The sequence below is a fragment of the Penicillium nucicola genome (assembly GCF_028828085.1).
Source record: "Penicillium nucicola strain IBT 29836 chromosome Unknown utg000010l, whole genome shotgun sequence".
NCBI classification, from domain to species: Eukaryota; Fungi; Ascomycota; class Eurotiomycetes; order Eurotiales; family Aspergillaceae; genus Penicillium; species Penicillium nucicola.
Window position 1 is genome coordinate 2685364 of NW_026643134.1, and position 21475 is coordinate 2706838.

The 21475-nt window shown below is 51.9% G+C and overlaps 7 protein-coding genes across 7 annotated transcripts; 6 read left to right on the top strand and 1 right to left on the bottom strand.

The window, feature by feature from the left end:
* Positions 1-1418: 1418 nt before the first annotated feature.
* On the top strand, positions 1419-5057 carry N7511_009558 (dDENN domain protein; the record flags this gene model as incomplete). Its single annotated transcript, XM_057131935.1, has 7 exons — positions 1419-2061; positions 2143-3056; positions 3105-3164; positions 3212-3764; positions 3835-4557; positions 4607-4861; positions 4915-5057. The coding sequence occupies 7 exons, from the start codon at positions 1419-1421 to the stop codon at positions 5055-5057; spliced, it is 3291 nt and encodes a 1096-aa protein (XP_056979923.1).
* Positions 5058-7211: 2154 nt separating this feature from the next.
* N7511_009559 (type I 3-dehydroquinate dehydratase) lies at positions 7212-9326 on the top strand (the record flags this gene model as incomplete). Its single annotated transcript, XM_057131936.1, has 1 exon — positions 7212-9326. The coding sequence occupies one exon, from the start codon at positions 7212-7214 to the stop codon at positions 9324-9326; it is 2115 nt and encodes a 704-aa protein (XP_056979924.1).
* A 448-nt stretch (positions 9327-9774) lies between these two features.
* N7511_009560 (FMN-binding negative transcriptional regulator) lies at positions 9775-10893 on the top strand (the record flags this gene model as incomplete). The annotated part of the gene is made up of 1 exon (XM_057131937.1): positions 9775-10893. The coding sequence occupies one exon, from the start codon at positions 9775-9777 to the stop codon at positions 10891-10893; it is 1119 nt and encodes a 372-aa protein (XP_056979925.1).
* A 937-nt stretch (positions 10894-11830) lies between these two features.
* Positions 11831-14675, top strand: N7511_009561 (transcription factor domain-containing protein; the record flags this gene model as incomplete). Its single annotated transcript, XM_057131938.1, has 6 exons — positions 11831-11929; positions 11982-12048; positions 12105-12561; positions 12611-12789; positions 12842-13889; positions 13937-14675. The coding sequence occupies 6 exons, from the start codon at positions 11831-11833 to the stop codon at positions 14673-14675; spliced, it is 2589 nt and encodes an 862-aa protein (XP_056979926.1).
* A 609-nt stretch (positions 14676-15284) lies between these two features.
* Positions 15285-16298, top strand: N7511_009562 (phosphoglycerate dehydrogenase; the record flags this gene model as incomplete). The annotated part of the gene is made up of 1 exon (XM_057131939.1): positions 15285-16298. The coding sequence occupies one exon, from the start codon at positions 15285-15287 to the stop codon at positions 16296-16298; it is 1014 nt and encodes a 337-aa protein (XP_056979927.1).
* A 314-nt stretch (positions 16299-16612) lies between these two features.
* Positions 16613-18772, bottom strand: N7511_009563 (peroxisomal copper amine oxidase; the record flags this gene model as incomplete). Its single annotated transcript, XM_057131940.1, has 2 exons — positions 16613-18606; positions 18658-18772. 2 exons carry the CDS (start codon positions 18770-18772, stop codon positions 16613-16615), a joined length of 2109 nt encoding a protein of 702 aa, XP_056979928.1.
* A 949-nt stretch (positions 18773-19721) lies between these two features.
* On the top strand, positions 19722-21339 carry N7511_009564 (uncharacterized protein; the record flags this gene model as incomplete). The annotated part of the gene is made up of 3 exons (XM_057131941.1): positions 19722-19849; positions 19910-20278; positions 20328-21339. 3 exons carry the CDS (start codon positions 19722-19724, stop codon positions 21337-21339), a joined length of 1509 nt encoding a protein of 502 aa, XP_056979929.1.
* Positions 21340-21475: the final 136 nt, after the last annotated feature.

Sequence of the window (21475 nt, forward strand, 5' to 3'; positions counted from 1 at the left end):
GATGTCAGTAAGCGACCCGCGTTGATTCATTGCGAATTCCACTATGGCCCCCACCGCTCCTCTCGAGACCGACATGTTTACACGGGCAGATGCGGGTTGGATTAACCTTGTCTCATACCCCTTGAATGCAATCGGACGAAATGGGCTGTCGGTGCATGTGCCCCCCTGGTCCGCGTCAGGTTATGCAAGAAGCCATGGAGTTAATCAGTACAGTTGCGGAAAGTCTGAAGTTGGCGTTATACTCTAAGCTATGTACTATCAATGAATTTATATTGAGCACACAGAATTGAAAGGCAAGTCGAAAAGGTTCGAAACAGACTCCATTCCAGGCAAGTGTCCCGATTTCACCAAAATACACTCCCCAAATGATACTCTGATCCACTCCCCAGTTGAGTATGGATCGTCTCCCGGGGGGAACAGTCTCTCCACTTGGCCAGAGATAAGTTCTACTACATTGGACAGGAAATCTCACTCAGCATGACCAATAGACATTGGATATAACTGTAAGTAGGATCTCAAGCAGTGTACAGTATGCTGTACTCACTGTACGCTCCCTTACTGGCAGTACTATTACAGAAACATAAAGCCCTCGACAGTCGGCACTTGCCGACTGCCCCTGACGGAGAACAGTTCCTGAAAAATGCGTCAGGAGTTCTGTCTACAAAATAATTACATTGTGGCGCTTCCTCCTCCCCCCAAGATAGAAAGACCCCTAAACGCCATGTCTCACTTCCACGTCCAAGGTCCAAGAGCCAAGAGGAAATAGAGGCTTCCCAAAATACCCGTTTGATAGGAAGCTCGGACACCTCGGGACGTTGAGAGATGCGAACCCACGAACCCGCTTCTACTCTCCGAGTTCACCCATGGAACTGGGCTTTGCTTGACCCCCTGGGTCGTGGGATCTAAACGCAAAAGTCGGATATTTCGACTTCAAGCTCCACACTGGAAACAGGTGAGGGGTGGAGCTGTAACTATAAAGTAAAATCCTAACTGTACAATTCTTCAGCAATATAATTCCGAGGGGTTCACTGATATGGTTTATACAGTTATAGTTAGTCGTAAGCCTGTTCCTCCCCCCCTCCCCTTCCCCGGGAGTCTGGAACATCCTCAGCCCAAATGCAGGTCAGATTCTTGTGAGAGTAGAGACGTCCCATTAAGGCTAGTACCCGACAGAAAAGCAAATAATGAAATAGGAGAAATCCAGAATAGAATCACAAAATAAAAGAAAGAAGAGAATACTAAAGAAAATCAACCCTATAAACGTCTAAGAAAAAAAAAAAAAAAAGAAACGGACCAAATAGATTTGCACTCCTTTTACGTGGGACCTTTCCCCGAAACTGATCTTCGACCACCCCGCCCCTCCCTAAATTCTTCCATGCTCAACTCTCCCCCCCCTTTACCCATGTGGTGACAAGAGAATGCCGTCATCTAGCACCCCAACGGAGGGCGCCCCCCTCGCCGATTACTTCTGGATAGCAGGTGTAGACGGCACCGAGATCCTGGACACATTCAAGAGATTGGGAGAAGACTACCGCACCAATGGCGCCGCCTCTCCAGGCCCAGCGGTCGCAGACACAATTCAAGAGGACGCCGATGCAGAGGAGGAATTCAATCCGGACGCCTCGCGACCCAACTCGATGCTCTTCACCGGCGCCAGTCGCCGCGGCTCATTCCAGCGCCTGTCGACGCTCTCCAAATCCTCCGAGGGAACCAATGGCAAAGGGAACGGCAGCAACAGCAACCGCAGCAGTGTCACCGTCAAGGGTGCCTCGTCGCCCCTGCGCGGCTCGGCTATGTTCATGGAGGACTTTGATTTCGACCAGGCGCTGTTCAAGTTTGCGAATGAGCGGGAGTCGTTCTTGACGGACTTGAGTCTGAGTGCCGGTGCGATTACGCCGAAAACACGCCCGCGATCCCGCGTTCGGACGCAGAAGATTGTTGCAGAGGATTCACCGTCGCAGGGTGGGAATCTGTTGAGATCTGGTATTGGAAGTGTCAGACGACACATGTCCTTCCGCGATATGAACAGTATGAAGCGGCAACCGTCTGTCGCTCGTCAAGGTGAGACTTGCTGTTTGAAATTCGCGGGCAATCGTTTCTGCCAATAGAGTGAACAGAGCTGACTTGAACCCATTTTCTCAGCTTCGGTGCGAACCTCTCGACGACTGAGTAACTACAATTCTGTCATTCCAGTACCACAGCCGCTGGAGATCTCCCCGACGATGCATCCGTTAAAGCGACGATTCGAGCCCGTTCTCCTCGACCGATACCCCACACGTGAAATGCCTGATGAATTGAAGCAGCGCGGCAATTTCCCGGATTACGTTCCCATGTTTGCCTTTCCCAATGATATCAATATCGTCTCCTCTGACCAGCGACCACGTTCTACTTGGCACGGATTTGCCATGACAACGGATAATGGTTCCAGGCTGCATGCTATCTGTGTAATTATCTGGATTCCGCTGAACCAGAGCGCAGCAGAAGAGCTCGAGAAGCGTTGCGAGGAATGGAGGAAGGATAATATGACCGACGAGGAGCGGGAACTGGCCGCCAGTCTGGGCGAGCGATTAGCATCCGAGCGAGCCAAACTCTCCCGCCTGTTAGCACAGCTACCGACAGTACCATCTGGTTCTGAATCCCGTGAACAATTAGAGGACGATATCAGTGCCGTGGAAGAGAAGATCGGACTGATGACCGATCTTTTGCGCCCCGTTCGTCACGGTGCAGCCTCCAAGATCGAGGGTCTTACCGACGGTGACACTGGATTCTGGATTCCCCGCGCATACGGTATTCTGGGCCGGGAGAGCACCATGACTAGCTTCTGGAAGGAGTGGCTGAAGGCTATTGTGGTGCCCATGACCGAGGGAGGTGTACAGCGTGTGCCTCCCCCTTCTCCGCGAATGGGTGTGTGGCAGCCACTAGAGCGATATGTCATGAATCTCTGCACTGAGGCGTTCTGTCCAATCTCTTCGAAGACGCAGGTTGAACTGGCCATTAGGGAGTTAAGGTTGTTTGCCCGCAAAGAGGCGCCCAATGAGATTCCAGGATCCCGCAACGTATGTATCCCGCGGATTTGAACACTCCGGCTTTGCTAACTATTCCAGACTGATCTATATGCCTTGTTCCGGACGTTGTCCATTCCCAATATCATGGTTCTCTTCGAGGTAAGTTTCATCCCAGCTGTTTTAACGACAATGCTGACCAGTGGTAGTACGCTCTTACCGATTCTCGCATTATCTTCTTGTCCTCCCACACTTCCATGCTTTACCTTGCCACCAGGGCCTTGGTAGACCTTCTCTTCCCTATCGTCTGGACCGGTGTTCTAATTCCTGTGCTCCCTGCTCGTTTGATCCTGGCCCTGGAGGCCCCTTGCCCGTACATTGTGGGTATCGAACGTCGGTACGAGAAGGTGGAGCTGCCTTCGGACGACTTCGTTTTAGTAGATCTTGATTCCGACATGATTGAGAGCACCGTTCAGCCAACTGCTCTTCCCCGTCACCAACGCAGAAAGCTTCTGTCCTTGCTACAATTGGCTGCTCCTCAACACAGTCGATGCCACGTCCCTACTGGACCTCCGGCATATGCAATTGAAACGTACCCATGGGACTCGTACCTGTCCGAGAGCAAGGCGACTTATCAATCCAAGGCACCGGCCACCAACTTGGCCAAGTATGTCGGTCTCAACTCCAGCGCGTTCGGCTCGACAGCTGTTGTTCCGGGCACATACTCGCCTCCCATTTTCAACGTCTTCCTGCATGCCCGCAGTGAGCAAGGTCCCTCTCGAGGCTACTCATCTCGCGGGAACGAGCGTCCAGGAACTGGAAATACCATTAGAGCCAGTGCCTCTCCACCATCACCGCGGGAATGCTCGCCCACATCTGGTCATTTCCCTCCCCCTCCCCCCAACACCATCCTCGCGCAATGATTCGGGTATGGCTTTGCAGGCCTCTTTGCGTGAAAAGCGTTCCGGTCACTTTGACACCGCCTCCAGGCGAAGCTCGTCGTTCGGTGTGAGCCGACGCCCAAGTGCACCGTTCCTTGGTCACACCTCAAATCTCTCAGTAACAACCCTCAACACTGAGTATGGCAGTTCTGGTTCAACTTATGCTCCCTCCGTCTACGCGCAATCCACTATCGCTGCATCGACAATTGTTCCTCAAGCCAACATGCAACAACCTGACAACAATCAGGGTACTTGCTGGGCCGAAGGTCACTTCTTCCAAGTCCAGCCCTGGGATGATAAGTTGACTTGTGCCATCTGTGATGACCATGCAGAGGAAGGCATGTACAAGTGCTCTGCTTGTAAACTCATCGTCCACAACCGCTGTGCTTCCATGGTATGCCTGCCATGTGATGCAGCCTTCCATCCTGATCAGGTCCGTGCTGCCTTTGTCAGATGCTTCGCCAGTTTGTTCTATACGTACAAGAAGTTCCTCGTTCCGGCCTCTGGAGAAAAGAAGAAGTCTGGAATGTACTATGTGTTTAACATGGAGGCTTTCATGAAGAGTCTTCCTAGTGAGCATGCTGAGTACATTGCTATTTTGCAGCAAACTCAAGGTGAGTGTTAGTGCCATGTCACGCCACACAATAAAACTAACCTCTATAGGCTTCAACGAGTTCATCAGTGATCGAGAAAGAACTAGTCCCAAGTCCAAGGACCCACGGATGGCACTGTTCGACGAGATCGTTCTTTCCAAGCGCAACCGTGGCCGTACATCTATCTTCTCCGGCCGCTCGACAACCGACTTTTTATCAGACACCTCTAACCATCTATGGCGCACTGCCAATGCCACTTTCTTCGCTCCGACCAGCCGTAGCCAGCAAAGTCTCTCTGCCGATTACAGTAGAGTTGTGACAAGAGGTAAGTTTACGCCCGAGCATTCCTCCCGTCCCGTCTCTGACGATCTTCTGCAGCTCCGGCGAAATTAGACACCAGCCTAATGACAGAACCCCGCATGATCCACGGCGCACCACGGGTTTCCAAGACGGCGAATACTGCCCGCCGAAAGCCCCTGCCCAAACTGATGAATGGCCTGGCGATATCTCCCCCGAGTTAACGTTAATTGGTGCGAATCTAACGACGAGTGTCCCCGTCCTTATCTTGCCCTCGTGGGTCCTGTCTCTGGTCTCCCGTGTGTGCATGTGCACCCGTCTCGAAACACCACGTCTCCCACCTGAAACGCACCTGCGACTCTGGCTAGGTCTCGATCTGCCCATTCACAGCGTGGCATGTACCGCCACAGTTGATTGATCAAGTGCCTCGATGGGCACAGCAAGCTTGCGTGATTCAGGTGCCGTGCATGTCTACGTTTGTGGGTATACGTTGAAGCATCCCATCCTGAATAGCGCTGAAGACGTCAACTCCGCTGGCTCGGCTGGACCTCGTTTTTCACCATTCCCACCTCCTTCATCTCTCGCTTCAACGCACTGCATTCCAACCCGGCCCACTGCTAATGTCACTCGCTGGTTCGAGTTCATTATCTGCAGGGCTGAAATCCACAATCGGACCACTGCATTGATTGAACCCCTAGCCGCATCCGGATACACACCCTTGGTCATATTCATCTCCCTGAAACCCATTCTCCTCCTAAATCCAATCAAACTTGCCACGTATCCTCGCTGGCAGGTAAATGAAATCAAATCTCTTGAGACATGGACAGTCCAACCCGTCGATTAACTCATCTCCTCGATTGTGGTGCTCTGTCTACGTACATAGTGTTGACCCGACGTCCGGCCTGATGTACGGAATACGTTGGCGTTGATCCAACCCCAAAAAGCGTGATTCTGTATGGCCATGTGGCGATAATTTGCGTGATATCGATACTACCATTTTCCTGTTTTCTGCTCTTTCTGGTCTTTTAGCTTGTTTTCTTTTCTTCTGTTGGCTTTTGATTTTTTTTTTTTGCTTCTACTCAATACCCTACCGTTGATTTGGCTGGTATTCGTACTCTTGTTGTCCTTGGTTGCCTTGAATACACCTGTGGCAGTCGACTGATTCCGTTGTTTTATTCCATCTCTTTTTCTCGATTTGTTTCAAACACTGGTCTTTGGTCCTTGTGCATGCCATGTTTCATGGGTGTTGGCGGGGTTCCAGTTCTATTCGCTTTCTTCTAATCTGTTTCGGCTGTCATATTGCCATGTTGTCATATTGTCATCTCAGTCGGCTTGCTTTCAGGGGAACATACATAGATCGTTAGTGTTTACGTGGTGTAGATTGTGAATATGAATGTGAATCTGAATCTGGATCTGGAAAAGAGTGTGAACACGCTATGGGACCATATCATGTCATGTCATATAACCCTCCGTCTTTTTATATTATGCATCTATACAGATATACACTGTCACATAATCCGGCATATGATTCGTTCCTTGCCGGTCTGTGTCAGCCAGACGGGGAGCATGCACTATGCCACAATGCACTAGGTAGCGGTATTCTCGGAGCCGATCATTGGCTATAGTCCAGCCAAGGCTTTCTGTTTCTCTCTCTTTCTTGGACTATTGGTTTTCCCTCGTATCAGAAGCCCTGCATGATATAGTGAAATTCTTATTTTGCTGGGCTGTGTTGGATCGAGGTGACTTGTATGTATACTACAGTAACTTGACAGGAGACGGTTAATGTTGCTTATAGGATCTCTCCCTACACCAATCAGCATAGACATCGATGTATAGGCCAACTTATACTCCAAAGTATAAACCAAATGTCACCTCCAGGTCAACTAGCCCTCGGACTAACGCCGTACACTACTGCAGCACATCTAAACATCGAGGATTTCCCCACAATCTGATTGGCGGAGAAATGTATCACCGCTCCCACTTTCCCCCGCGTCTCCGCCGCAAAGCAACGCCAGCGGTGGAACTTCGCAGGACAGTTCTTCCGCCCAGATGCCGTCCACTGTGGGCGTCTTCTCCTTGACCTAACTCCTTCAGGCTCTGGGGTTGTCTGCTAGAATTGTCCGGCTTCGGATACCACCTACCTTTTTCGATAACAGCCTGTAACATTATCAGCGTGTCGATACTTGGCCCTTGCGCATGGCCTTCGATTCGTCTTTACTCTTTTCTACCTCTCTCCTCTTCAATTGCACAGTATTCCCACCTCGGTTCTTGTTTCTTTTCTGGACTTTGCACGCCACATACACCCGTACACATATACCCGCGAGAAGTATGAAAACAAGGACTGCTATGCGATGATTCCGACAGCCCTTTCGCAGCACATGGCGACGCCGCTGCTCGACGACCCCTCCGTCCCTGCCTTGAAGGCTCAAGACCCTCCACAAAATCCCAGCGCCACCGTCCCCGTCTCGAAAGCCGCCCCTTTACCCCCTACAACCGTCCTCCCAACCGCGCTGAGAGAATCCGTAACCTCGCTTGCCGCCCCAGCCCAGACTACCGCTGGCAGAGTCTTGATCGTCTATGGCACCAATCAGGAGCATATCGTACAGCTAGTCGCAGAGGTACTGGGCAAACCATGGACAACGGAGACATCACAGGAAACACTGGCGGAAGGTGGCGATGCCGTCGTTGGAATCCTGGCGCGTGACCTGGCGCGCAGTCTAGAGGGGCGGGAACGAGAGCGGTCTTCTCTGATCCTGGTTAACACGTACTGTGTGGAAGACGGGTCTGCGCCTGATGATGCGCTAACAGAGCGGTGTGACTATGAGTTCTTATATTCCCGCAGTCCGTATCTGCGTCGCGACCTAACGAGATTTCTGTCTTTGATTCTGGGGCGGACGAGACCGCATGATGATCTGCGCACGAAGACCCGGACGAATTTCATTTCGACCACTTTCCCTGATGTGCATGCTGCGCTGCCGAATCTGGATATTTTGTCGGTTGGCTCGGATGCTGTTGAGATTCGTGTCGACTTGCTGGTTGAGCCGGCTGCCGGTCCTGCTGCACCGGTTCCGAGCTTGAAGTATGTTGGCCAGCAGTTGATGCTGCTGCGGCAGCATACTGAGTTGCCGATTATATTTACCGTCCGGTGTACCCGGGAGAATGGAAAATTCCCTATGGATGACCCCGTTCTGTTTTACAAGTACCTGCGTCGGGCTATTCAGTGGGGTGTTGAGTATATTGATGTGGAACTTTGGCTTCCGGAGGAGATTCGGCGACAGCTGGCTGAGAAGAAAGGGAATAGTGTGATTTTGTCTGCGTTCCATGACTTCTCTGGGACTTGGAAGTGGACATCGGAAGAGGCACAGCGCATTTTCACGGAGAGCGCCAAGTATGCCGATATCGTCAAGATGATTGCTATGGTGCATACCATTGAGGAGAATTATGAGCTAGAGTATTTCCGCTCGACCGTCAAGAGTCGTGGTCCTGGCCCATTATTGTCGGCTGTCAATATGGGTCAAATGGGCCAGCTCTCACGAGCGCTGAATACAGTCTTCTCTCCAATCACCCACCCACTTCTTCCAATGATCGCGGCTCCAGGTCAGTTGACAGCGGCAGAAATCAACGAAGCCCTGCACATCATGGGTCAACTCCCCAAACGAGACCTCTACGCCATTGGTTCCTTCCGCTCAACACCACATTCAATGTTCATGGAGAAATGCCTGAACGAGCTGGGCCTCCCACACAACTTCTCCTCTATCGACCGTGGCCCAAAGGGCTCATTAGAATCCGTCCTTATGCAACCACAGTTTGGCGGCGCCTACCTCAATCCCCCCGTGGCAAATACAACATCTTACATTCCAGCGGTGAGCGACGCAGCCCGCGCAATTGGCTTAGTCGACACAATCGCCATGACCAGCCCCACAGAACCCCAATCGAAATCCCGCTTCATCGGTGAAAATGCTGCTTGGAAAGGCATCCGCGCAACTTTGACACGCGAGTACGTCCCATCAGCATATCAAAACCGCGCAGCTATAATCCTAGCAGGTAGCGAAGCAGATGCCTCAGCAGCAATCTTTGCACTGCGCAGTCTTGGCGTCGGGGCCATTTACACAGTTGGCTTCAAAGCCTCAGGCCCGCTAGCCGCGGGTCTGGAACCCTTCACATCCATTCAATCGGTCAAACTTGTTGAGCAGCCATTTGTGATTGTCTCGGCCCTACCACCGGAGAAATCCCTCCTTGTGCAACCTCTTCTCCGGCATTATGGCGTCAACGGCCGCTCATCACCTCCTTCAACGCGTGGAAAGGTCTATCTAGACTTAACAAATGGACCACGAAAGGGCGATCCCCTCGGTGTAGCAACGAGCGCCGGCTGGACGGCCTACGGATTCGAAGACGTTACTGCCTGGACAACAGTCGAAACACTTAGGCTGCTTGTAGGCCAGAATGTTCCATTTGACTTTGTGCGCATGGCATCTGGACGGCCCTTGTTCTAGGGCTCAGGCGGCTCAGTCTCTGTCTGTTGTTCTTGCAATAGATTGTTACTGGTATATCGGATTGGGGCCTTTTAGTTTGGTGGCCTTTGTTTCTTGGTGTTTCGGTTGGGTTCGTTCCTCTTTTGATATGCACTAGAAATGCATTCCTCTATATTATCTGATTCCAGTGCGTAGCCTGTGTATAAATGTCATGTTTTAAGCGCTCTGCATACTCGACCCATAGAGCGTCATCGGCCCCGATGGAAACCCCAGATTTGCCAGGAACAAATTTACCCTCGGGCCAGATAAGGGCTTATCAAATCCGGGGTTTGGCCCCTCATTTTCGTCCTGGTCTTCTTCTCTCTTCCCCTTCCCCAATTCCAGCTTTTTGATCCTTTGCCATTGCCATTACCATTACCGTTCTTTGACAATAGTTCCACTTGTACCAGGCCCCCAAAAGAACGAAAAAATGCATCTCCGCCCCGACCATGCAGTCACCGACCTCCCAACTCTCCACGCTTTCCTTAAACAACATCCACTCGGGCTCATAACAACCTCAATCCCCTCAACAAACCACCCAACACTGCAAAGCAGTCACATCCCCTGGATCCTTGACAATGAAGCCGAGAACCCAGAAACACACGCTCAACCCCAACCTCAATCCCAATCCCTAGGAACCCTCCGCGGCCACATTGCCCGCGCAAACCCACAAACAAAAGCAATTATCGACGCAGTGCAAGAACAAGCAAGTAAAACCAACCCTGCAAACCTGGAAAATATCGTCCCGGGTGCATTTCCGACCTCTGAAGCAGAGTCTGAGCCCGAGCCTGCGCCAGCATTAGCACCAGAATTGACCGGGCGTGCATCTATACTCCCCGGCGAAGTCTTGATTGTCTTCACAAGCCCCGTGGACCATTACATTTCTCCGAATTTCTATACCGAGTCCAAACCTAAGACTGGGAAGGTTGCGCCTACGTGGAACTATGCTGCCGTGCAGGTTTACGGGCGGGCGACTGTTTATCATGATGTCAAGGACAGGTCTACGGAGGAGTTTCTCAGGACGCAGTTGGGGGATTTGGCGAGGTTGGGGGAGGTTGGTGTTATGGGGTTCCGAGAATCAGAATCAGAATCGGCATCAGCATCAGCATCAGAATCAGCGTCAGCGTCAGCGCCAGGCACAGACCAAGGCAGCCAAGACAACCGCCAAGAAAGAGAAGACGCGGCACCAGGCGAAGCTAAGACTCAGACTAAGGCTACGAGTACGGGAGTATCCACTACAACCGAGCCCGTGACAACCGCGAAAGAGGAGATGAACCAGGGGTCTGGCGCTAGCGCTGGAAGGGACTCGGTCACGGCGTCCCCGACGCCGTGGAAAATCGCCGATGCGCCACGAGAATATATTGCCACTTTGCTGAAGAATATTGTCGGCGTTTCGGTTGAGATCACGCGCATCGAGGGGCGGTTTAAGGTCAGTCAGGAACGGCCGGTGAATGATCGCGGTGGGGTTGTTGAGGGGTTGGAGGGGATGGGGTCAGTGAGGGCGAGGGATATGGCTGATTTTGTGAGGAGGGGGAGGGTGGTGAACTAGTTTGACCGGGGGTTGGATTGTTTATGCAGGTGGAGTGTACTAGTATGTGCATGTCGAGTATAGAGTATGGGGATGAGTATCAATTAACTTAGAGCATAGAGCCCAGAGCGCCATGTACGCAATACCCTCGGTTGGATAAATGCTTAGTCGTGTATAGATCGGTCACAGTTTACATATGCAGACTGCAGTGCAGGTGCACGCAGTACAGATGGCCGCTGAGCTAACTTTTCTGATGATGCAAGTAATACATGCAGGGGAGGCCCTCCAAGCCCAAAGTCAAAGACCAAAAAGAAACCGGGCTCGACAATCTGCAGGAAACGCCCACGTTCCGTATCCAAAACAGTCGAATGTGGACGATCAGGTGTCTAAGGGTAATAGGCCCTGGAACAGGGCCAGTGCTGGCGCATTGCCAGGGTGTTTCAGGTGAAATCTGGGAATCCGGGGGAATTAGAAGCGGGGCTGAAGAATCGGGAATTGAGGCCGCCGAGTTTCGGTTAATAGTGGACTGACAATAGGGTCCAAGCGATTAGACTAAAGGTGGTCGGATGTTGGCGTGGAAGCCCTAATTGACCGGAGTTGGGGGTGAAAGGAGGATGTTCCCCGGAGTTCTGGACTGGGGTATGGGGATAAGGGGGGGATATTAAGGGGAGTTTGGTGACTGTTGAGAGGAATACGATTCAAGTTGAGTAAAGTCAAAAAAGAATAGTCAAAAGAGAGACTGGAATGAAATAATTCCACTAGAGTTACTGTCGAAGAGTCCCAGACAGAGCAGATCCAATTGAACAAAGTCCGGCGGCACATCTTCTCCGCATTTCGCCCTCCGCAACTCATAACGGCATAGGCTCAAGACGCCACACTCTTCTGCCTCTTGGCCTCTTGGCCTCTTTCTTCTCTTCTCCTCTCCCATTCCATCCTTCATCTCTTCCCTCAATGTGCCATGTCTCGCCCTCAGGTCAGCATCGACCGTCTCACGCCTCGCCGTGCGACGGTCGAGCCACGCGAAACAATGAACTGCAAATCCTGTCGGAAGCGCAAGGTGAGTTTGAACCCCAATGCCACCATCGCATCCCTAATCCAAACAAATCTAGATCAAATGTAATCGCCTGCGACCAAGCTGCGAAGCCTGCAAGGTGTTCCAGTGCCCGTGTGTCTATGGTGAGCCAAAGCCACATTCCGTCATATGACCCATTTTGACACCAGCAAAACAACAGACGCAATTCCCAAAAAGCGCGGCCCCAAGACCGATGTGCTAGAAGCCTTGCTGAAACGCGTCGATGGCCTCGAAAAGCGACTGCACGACGAAAAGAATCCGATTTCGCCCACGTCGCCCGATCAGACCCCGGACGATCCACCAAGCTTTCCGTCCCGCCGCAATACGATCGATGCCTCATTCAGCCTTTACACTGCCAATGAACCACGACCTGCGTTGGCCAATTCCTTGTCGCAGCATGTAGATCCCTTTCCTCGGCTGGCCAGTCAGCCGGGGAGTCTTGTTCCGCAGCCGTCTCCAACACAAGGGGGATTGTCGGATGCGATCTTGGATATTTACTTTGCGCGATTGCACGGGAAGCCTTTCTATATTCTCGATGAGGCGACTACGCGACAGCGACATCAGATGAATCAATTGCCGACATTCCTGTCCATGGCGATCTCCGCTATGGCATTGAGGTGGGATTGTCAGTTTGTCGCTTTTATTCGCTGTGTTGACCTTCTCCAGGTATACCACTTCTCCCGGTCAAGCAGAGCAGTCTCTACGACCGGGCCTCGATGCGGCGCATCAAGCAAGGCGCTTGATTGATGTCGATAACCCTACGGTGGAGGGGTTGCAGACTCTCTTGTTATTATCGCAGGCTTTCTTCGCCTTTGGATTGGGGAAGAAGGCATATATGACATTTTGTAAGTTGTGTCTCCAATTTCCGCTTACATCTACTGGTTCTGATTGGAACAGCGAACTGTGTGGCAATGATTGTTGCGCTGGACATGTACCGCGAGGCACCAACCAAGATGAATGTTTCACCCGCCGAACGAGAAACGCGACGTCGCCTGTTCTGGTCTGTCTACCTAATGGATCGCTTCATTAACTGTGGATCCCGACGGCCTTGTCTCATCTCGGACCATTCGATTGTCCTGCGCCTTCCTTCTTGGTCGCCTCATGCAGCTGGTCTGAACATGGAAGGAGAGCTGTTCCATGTTGGACCTAATATCCAGTATTCGGCAGACTCTCGTCGCAAATCGCCCAGCGCGGCTTCTTTGTTGATTGACATCACGCGTATTCTTGGTGTCACCAACAAGTATTTGGCTGCGGGTGGCGTCAAGGGCGACTCTCATTTCCCGTGGCATGCACTCTCTACTCTTTCCAAGATCCGACAAGAATTGGATATCTGGGCCGCCGGTACGCAGGACGTATTTGCCTCAATTGACGCATTGTTCGGTCACCCCGAGAGCACAACATTATTACTGAGCAAGTTGATTTATCATCTCGTGCATTGTTTGATCTACCGCCCATTCTTACCGATAGATTTGGTTGAGCTACGCGGGACTGGACAACACCAGTCCTGGCAAATCGAGGCCACTAATCTTTGCTTCTCGCACTCAAATGCTATTGCAGAGTTGGTTGAACTGGGTCGGAATTCTTCACTTGTTGAATGGCCTGCTTTTGTCGGTTACTGCGTTTGCACAGCTGGAACTGTTCACGTACACGGTGTGCACTACAAGGGCCGCGAAGGTGAGGTCTTCTCTTCAAGTGCTGAGTTCTTGACTCGGGAAATGCACCAGCTCTCTTGGCTGCGTAATATCTGGACGGGTGTCCAGCACCAGCGTGAACTGCTTCAGACTATCTATACCTGCCACTCGGAGTTGGTGCGTAATCTAGCCAGCAGTCCAATGCGTTTCTCGCCCGTCTTCCATCTTGAGGACTTTTTGGATCGATACCCGGGTCTATCGTTAGACGGATCTCATGTCCGCTTGATAGACACAGGGGATGATCTGTCATCGAGGTAAGTTCTCACACCATGCATCAATTGCTACAACTAAGTTGAAGTAGTACCCCAAACTTCATTGATCGACAAGACCACTACTACCAAAGATCGATGGTAGCACCATCCTACCAAACCCCATCATCTATGTACTCCAATGCCAGAGGCGCGCCTTCGACGCCCCTGACAACCCAACCCTCAGAAACAGACCGCAGAAACCCCCATTCCCACTCCCACTCCCAGTCAATATCCTTCTCTCACAAAGGCCAACAACCTCAATCTCTCTCTCCGACTCTCCAATTCCACGCCCCAGCTCACAACCAACCATCCCCCTCTCTCCCATCAATCTTCTCCCTCCCAGGAACAGATCTCACGACTCTTAACCCAACCCATAACCCAAACCACCAAGACCAAACCAACCAATTATCCCTGCCACCAGGCTTCTCTCCCACCGTCTTTGGCCTCTCCCCACCCCCCTTCCTCTCCGACCAAACCCTCAACATAGCCCCAACACCCCCCTCCAACCCCCAATACGCCACATTCCCCTTCGACGCCGCGCACACAAGCATGAACGGCGGCGCTGGCGGTACCGTCCTCACACCCGGCGCGCAGTCTCACACCAGCGGCACGCATACCACAACCGGGAGTGAAGGCGGGTCCTTGGAGAAAGACCCATTCCTGAGCTTGCTGGAGCAGCTGGCCGAGAATGAAAACTCCCAGGGTGGGCCCAGTGAGCTTGACTTCTTTTTGAGTGGGACCGAGGCAGTCGAAGGGGGGGTAATTGTTGATGAGAAGAATGGCGTGTAGTGTTGGTAGCGTATATGCCTCTTTGTTTTGCTTATAGCTTTTCTTTTTCCTTTTTTGTATATATTGGCTATCGAGGTAGCTTTGTGGATTTTATTTAGTTGATACCCATTTGAGGTATTGCTTTTTACCTCATCTGTTATGTGCTTGGTAAGTTATTGATAGTGGGTAACTTATAGATCTAGTTGTGAATCCGATGCTTTAAACTTGTATGTCGATGTTCAATTCAACTGCAAAGTGCAGTCTAGTGAAGCGTTAACTTAATATTCAACAACAGACCGGTGTCCGTACAGAGACCGACGCACCCCCGCGGGGGGAACTCCATTTCTCGTCAATAGCCGCCCGGCTATTGAACTTCCATAGTCCTCACGCAGGAACGTAGGAATACACAACCAACACTTGTAAAAGCGACAATTCTGTAAAGTAAAACATACCATAAATCCACTCATCTAATCACAGCAGACCCAAATCCAAGCATCCAAATAGCTATAACAATTCCCAACTGTCAAGCCAAACAGAGCCTCGGCGGAGCTCCGCCAAAGCCGAGCGGGGGACCCCCACGTCGCAAAGCCGGGCAAGAACATTCACATATAACAACCCCTCCAACACCCAATGTCCCCAACCGACCGACTCACAGTTCTCAAAGCCCACCTCCAACCACACACCAAACAATCCCCCAAAATGAAGCTCCTCTACCCAACCTCCCTCACCCTCGACACCAAGTCCCTAGAAGGCTTCTCCGTCGCCCTACACCCCTACGACGTCACCGTCCCAATCCCAGACACCCACATCGACGCCGAGATCCTAGTAACATGGACCAACACCGCCTCGAACCTGCGTGACGCAGCATCACGCATGAAGAACCTCCGCTGGATCCAGTCCCTCGCCGCCGGCCCCAACGACGTCCTCTCCGCGGGCTTCGACGCCTCCCGCATCGCCATCACCACCGGCTCCGGCTGCCACGACGAGACCGTCGCCGAGCACGCGCTGGGCCTGCTGCTGAACGGCGCGCGCAAGTTCTTCGAGATGCGCGATTACCAGAACCGCGGCGTCTGGCCGGGCCACCTGGGCGGGCCGCAGCCTGACCGCGCCCCCGGCACGTTCACCACGCTCAAGGGCGCCAACGTGACCATCTGGGGCTTCGGCAATATCGCCAAGTGTCTGGCGCCAGTGCTGACGGCGCTGGGCGCCAATGTCACCGGTGTGGCGAGGTCGGCGGGTGTGAGGAATGGCTTCGAGGTTGTTGGGGAGGATGTCTTGCCTGAGGTGCTGAAGAAGACCGATGCGCTTGTTATGATTCTACCTGGGTCTGAGAGTACCAATGGCGCGCTGGGCAAGGAGCGGTTGGCGCTTTTGCCGAACCATGCTTGGGTGGTTAATGTTGGCCGTGGATCTTCGGTTGATGAGGTTGCGCTTGTGGACGCGCTGGAGAAGGGCGCCATTGGTGGTGCTGCGCTCGATGTCTTTGCTGTTGAGCCTTTGCCCGAGTCGTCACCGCTTTATAAGGCGCCGAATTTGGTGCTGTCGCCTCATGCTGCTGGTGGGCGGCCGCGTGATGCTGAGGCGCTTATTGCTTATAACTTGCGGAGGCTTTTGGCTGGGCAGGAGCTTAAGAACTTGATTTAGGGCTTTAAGGGGGTCTTTGTTGATAGATTTGTAATTAGTACATAGATGCATTGATGTTTATACTTGATGACCATACTTGTCTTGAATGATGACGATATTCGTATACTTGTAAGCTATTTGAGGAGTAACCTAGCTCTATCACGATGATAAATATTGATTGTAGTAAGTTACTCGTGGCTACAGCAAAGAGATTGAAGTTGAAGTAAAAAAAAAAGAATGATATAAAATGAGAATGACTATATACAATTATCGAAACCACCCATATTTTCAAACATAATCAACACCAAAAGGAATGCCACATCCAAGTTCCACGCCTAAAGTCTGGAACTATTCCCCTGACAACAAGAAGCAGAAGCAGCAGAAGGGAAAGCATTCTTCGACTGAGTATCAACACAAACAGCAGAAGGAGGCACCCAAAGACCGGGGTTCTTCTCAAAGAAGTTAGAAGCACGAAGCATAATGCTAACCGGCTCAGCAGGCATGATGGGGAAATCCTCAGTGCGCGGGAAATGAGTCAAGCCAAACTGGAGGTAGCAGACGATATCGGTGTTCTCGATGCTCTCGTTGCGAGCAGCCCAGTCTGCGATTGTGGGGTTGTGGGGGTGTCCATCGTCACCAGTAGATTGGCAGACGTAGTCTCCGGCTGGGAACAGCTCGTAGTCCTTGTAGGGCAGGACCCAGAGGGGCTTGCGGGCGAAGGCGGCACGCTTCCAGACTGTGCTGCCTGGCTTGGCGAGCATGGGTGGGCAGTTGTTGTTGAGGATCTTGTAGGCGACGGGCTTTTTGGCGATTGTGTTCATGCGGTTCGGGTTGATGATGTCCCACGAGCGGTTGGTCTCGTAGCAGTAGTCGGCGGCGCCTTCGAGGGCTGTGCGGAGGGGAGTCTTCTTGCTGTAGAAGGCGTTGCCGTAGGGGTTCTCGGGGGAGCCGACGGCTGCTTCGGCTGAGACGGCGTCGTTCTGAACGACGGAGTTGTTGTGGCCGTCGATTTCGGGGTCGATGCGGAGGGAGAAGAGGTGCTGGTGGTTGTGGGCGTTGATTGAGGGGGCAACTTCTGTGCCGTAGGGCGCGGCTGTTTCCGTTGGGTGCATGCAGTAGGTGTTCAGCATGCCGGTGAGCTTCATCTCCAGCTTGTAGGTGCCGTCCAGGGTGAAGGTGTGGTAGAAGCCGTACTCGTAGTTGGCGGCGGTGATGATTTGAGAGACGATGAGCTTGCGGTCGCGAGCAGAGATGACTGTGCCATCGCGGTAGTCGGTGTGCTTGTAGAGAAGGCCGTTGTCCTCTTCGTGGATACAGATGGCGTTCTTGATGACGGCGGCTTCACCGTTGGAAGTGGACATGACACCATCCATGTAGTGAATGGCACCCTTGCAATCACAACCCAGCTTCAGGGAGTTGGTCATGAGACCAGTGCCGTACTCGCCGACGTCGAAAGCGTGCTTCTTGTGGTGAGGCTTCTCAGGGCAACCGTAGGGAACAACCATCTCAACGACGGAGATACGGTTGAAGAGAGTGCGCTCACGGTCCTCGTACATGTCGTGAGTGCGCACATCAGAGATGACAATACCCTCGCGGTAGTTGAAACCAATGTGCATCTTGAAGTTGGCCCAGGTCAGCTCGTTACCCCGAACCTTGAAGGAGACACCCTGAGGCTGGGTGATATCGATGGGCTTCAGACGGTCGTGGTTGTACTTGTCACCAATGAACTCGGGAAGGTAGTTGTGCTCCTGGAGAGGAACAGCAGTGCGTTCACCGTTGACGTAGCGGACATCAACGCTGAGAACCTCTTCGGTCTCGGTATCCGCAACAACGGTGAAATCCAGAGGGTGGGCGTACTGGTTGTCGAACTCGGAGTTACGGTAGTAAGCCAGACCCTGCTGGAGACGGCGCTCGTAGCCCCAGCGTTCGTCAATGCCGATGGCCCATGCATCGAGGAAGACCTTATCCATGTCGGTAATGCCGATCTCCTTGCAGGCACGAATCACACGGGCATCCTTGCGGGCAATGCGCTCCATAACATCGAGATCTTCCAGAGTGAGAGTAGGCATGACCTCGGAAACTTCCTTCCATTCCTCAACCTTGCCGGTGGCGAGGTTGGCAACGACCTCGACGACCTGGGAGGTCTCGCGCACAATCACAATGGCAAAAGCGCGACGTTCCGGGATAGGAATTTGCCCAGCTCGGAATGTCTGATATTCGGCTTTCCGGGGTTCCCGGAGTGTGAGGCAGTTGAACTTGATAGTCTTGGGGTTGGCATATTCCCGGATGAGCTTGGCAGCCTCTGGGATTTCCTTGATAGTAAGTTGATCTACCATTGATGTTAGTATTTAATTTCTGCAAGAGTATGTATTTGACCAACCTAATGGGTGGGGAGTTCCCTGTGGCAACATCGCGGCAGCGGCTACACTCTCGTAATCTCCCTCGCGGAAGATCGTGTAGCCAGGAATTGATGTGGTATCCGGGGCAGACGCCATGATGAAGATGTGAGGGGGGTATGGGAGAAGAGGTTAGAGAGTTGTAGAGAACTGAAACGCTTCATCGCCAAGTTGCCATGGACCTTATATAGATACCAGACCTTGGATATCAGATTGGCTGTCGCCCGCATGTACCTTCCCAGAAAGGGAATCGGGATCTTATAGAAGCCGGGGGGCGAAAGGTCCCGAGAGTGGGCTCTACCGCCATTGTTCGGTTTGGGCGAATGTCTGGAGAAGCTATTAAATTGACACCAGAGATGACATTTCTCCATTCTATGCCATAATATCGGTTTCGTAAAGCCATTGCCATTGAAAATATCGGCCAATCAGAATCTCGCGGCTCGGGAGATGTGTTGGCCTCTGCGTTCTCTGCTGGTCGCCCTAATGAGGCAAGTGTTATCTGCAGAACATCCACACCGTAGGCACCACCTGCCTGTTCTTGACGAATCAGGTGATTTATGCAGGTTGAGACAAGCTTATTTTCACGTGGTGTGTTTATGTAAGGCGCGGCTCTTCATATCTACATTGGCGAAGTCCCTTTGATAGAGAGCGTCATATGGAAAGGAGTAGAATACTCAATAGAGTAGAATTCAATATCATGCACACATTAGACCTCTCAAGACCAAACAGTCCATCTATCCACCATCCTCATCACTAACACTGAAAAGAGGTTGGCTGGACATGCCTAATTAGGATTAGCGCATATTCCCGTCAACCGCCGTGATTTGGTCCCCACGTCCGAGTCCACTGTGTCTTTGATGAAATCCGGAGGTGGATCTCGTGGATCTCATGGATCGGCTTGAAGTCACAATGGAGACTGAATTGGAATGTACAGCCGACTTATCGCTATCTCTAGCTATCACCTAGCTAGCACTGGTGTTAAGTACTACTATCGTTCACGTAACTGGATCATTTCTTTACATACTCTCAACAAGATCATTCACACATTATGTCCGACGTGTCAGTTCAACTCACAGCGCCCAACGGTCATACTTGGACCCAGCCCACGGGCCTGTTCATCAACAACCAATGGGTCAAGTCGTCCAATGGCGAGAAGATTGCCACCATCAACCCTACGTACGTCTTACAACTTTGCGCATACATCAATCTATTGCTAACCAGATAAAAAAACAATAGAACCGCAAAGGAAATCACTTCTGTCCATGCTGCCTCATCTCAGGATGTCGACACAGCCGTCAAGGCCGCTCGCGCAGCCCTCAATAACCCTTGCTGGCGCGACCTTCCCGGTACCGACCGCGGCAAGCTGATGAACCGTCTCGCTCAGCTCATTGAGGATAACCGCAAGACTCTTGCTACCATTGAAACACTTGACAACGGAAAGCCATACTCTGTTTCCTTCAATGATGACCTTACCGAGACCGCCGAGACTATCCGCTATTACAGCGGCTACGCCGATAAGATCTTTGGTCAGGTCATTGATACCACCCCTGACAAATTCGCATACACCGTCCGGGAACCGGTTGGTGTCTGCGGACAAATTATCCCGTAACGTATCCTTCAAGGCCCGATCATGTCCACCACTAACTTATCACAGATGGAATTTCCCTCTGGCAATGGCAGCCTGGAAGCTCGGCCCAGCTCTGGCCTGCGGGAACACCGTGATCCTCAAGCCAGCCGAGCAAACCCCCCTCTCAATCCTCTTCCTGGCAAACCTGATCGTGGAAGCTGGTTTCCCACCAGGCGTTGTCAACATCGTGAACGGCCACGGTTCTGTCGCAGGCGCAGCCCTCGCCTCGCACACAGATGTAGACAAGATTGCCTTCACCGGAAGCACCGCCACAGCCAAGCACATCATGAAGATGGCCAGCGTGAATCTGAAGAACATCACCCTCGAGACAGGCGGCAAGAGTCCCCTGGTCGTCTTCAACGACGCGGATCTCGAACAGGCCGTTGAATGGGCCCATATCGGTATCATGTATAACCAGGGCCAGATCTGCACTGCTACATCGCGGATCCTGGTCCAGGATGAGATCTACGATAAGTTCCTGGAAGCATTCAAGGCTCAAGTTAAGAATGTGTCCAAGGTCGGCGATCCATTTGAGGAATCGACTTTCCAGGGTCCCCAGGTGACGCAAGCTCAATATGACCGTATCATGTCCTATGTTGATATTGGAAAATCCGAGAAGGCGACTCTTGTCTCTGGTGGCAAGCCATTCAAGGGCGTTGGTGATGGCAAGGGATACTTCGTGGAACCGACTGTGTTCACGAATGTTTCTCCTAAGATGCGGATTTACCAAGAGGAAGTTTTCGGTCCTTTCGTTGTTATTGCGAAGTTCAGCACTGAGGAGGATGCTATTCAGATGGCCAATGATACTACGTATGGTCTTGGTAGTGCACTTTTCACTACTAACTTGACTCGTGCGCATCGCGTTGCTAAGAAGATTGAGGCTGGTATGGTCTGGATCAACTCCAGTAATGACAGCGATTGGCGCATTCCGTTTGGTGGCGTTAAGCAGAGTGGTATTGGGCGTGAGCTCGGTCAGGCTGGTCTTGATGCTTATTCTAGTGTCAAGGCTATTCATGTCAACATGAAGTCCAAGCTTTGAGGTAGCTACTATCTCGAGGATCCTTGATAAAATCTGGATGCTATATTGTATATATCAAAATTGAGTTTGTGTTTTCTGAATAATTGCCAATGTTTTAATTCGGCAATACTCACTTGAGACTGGGAGTCTTGCATCT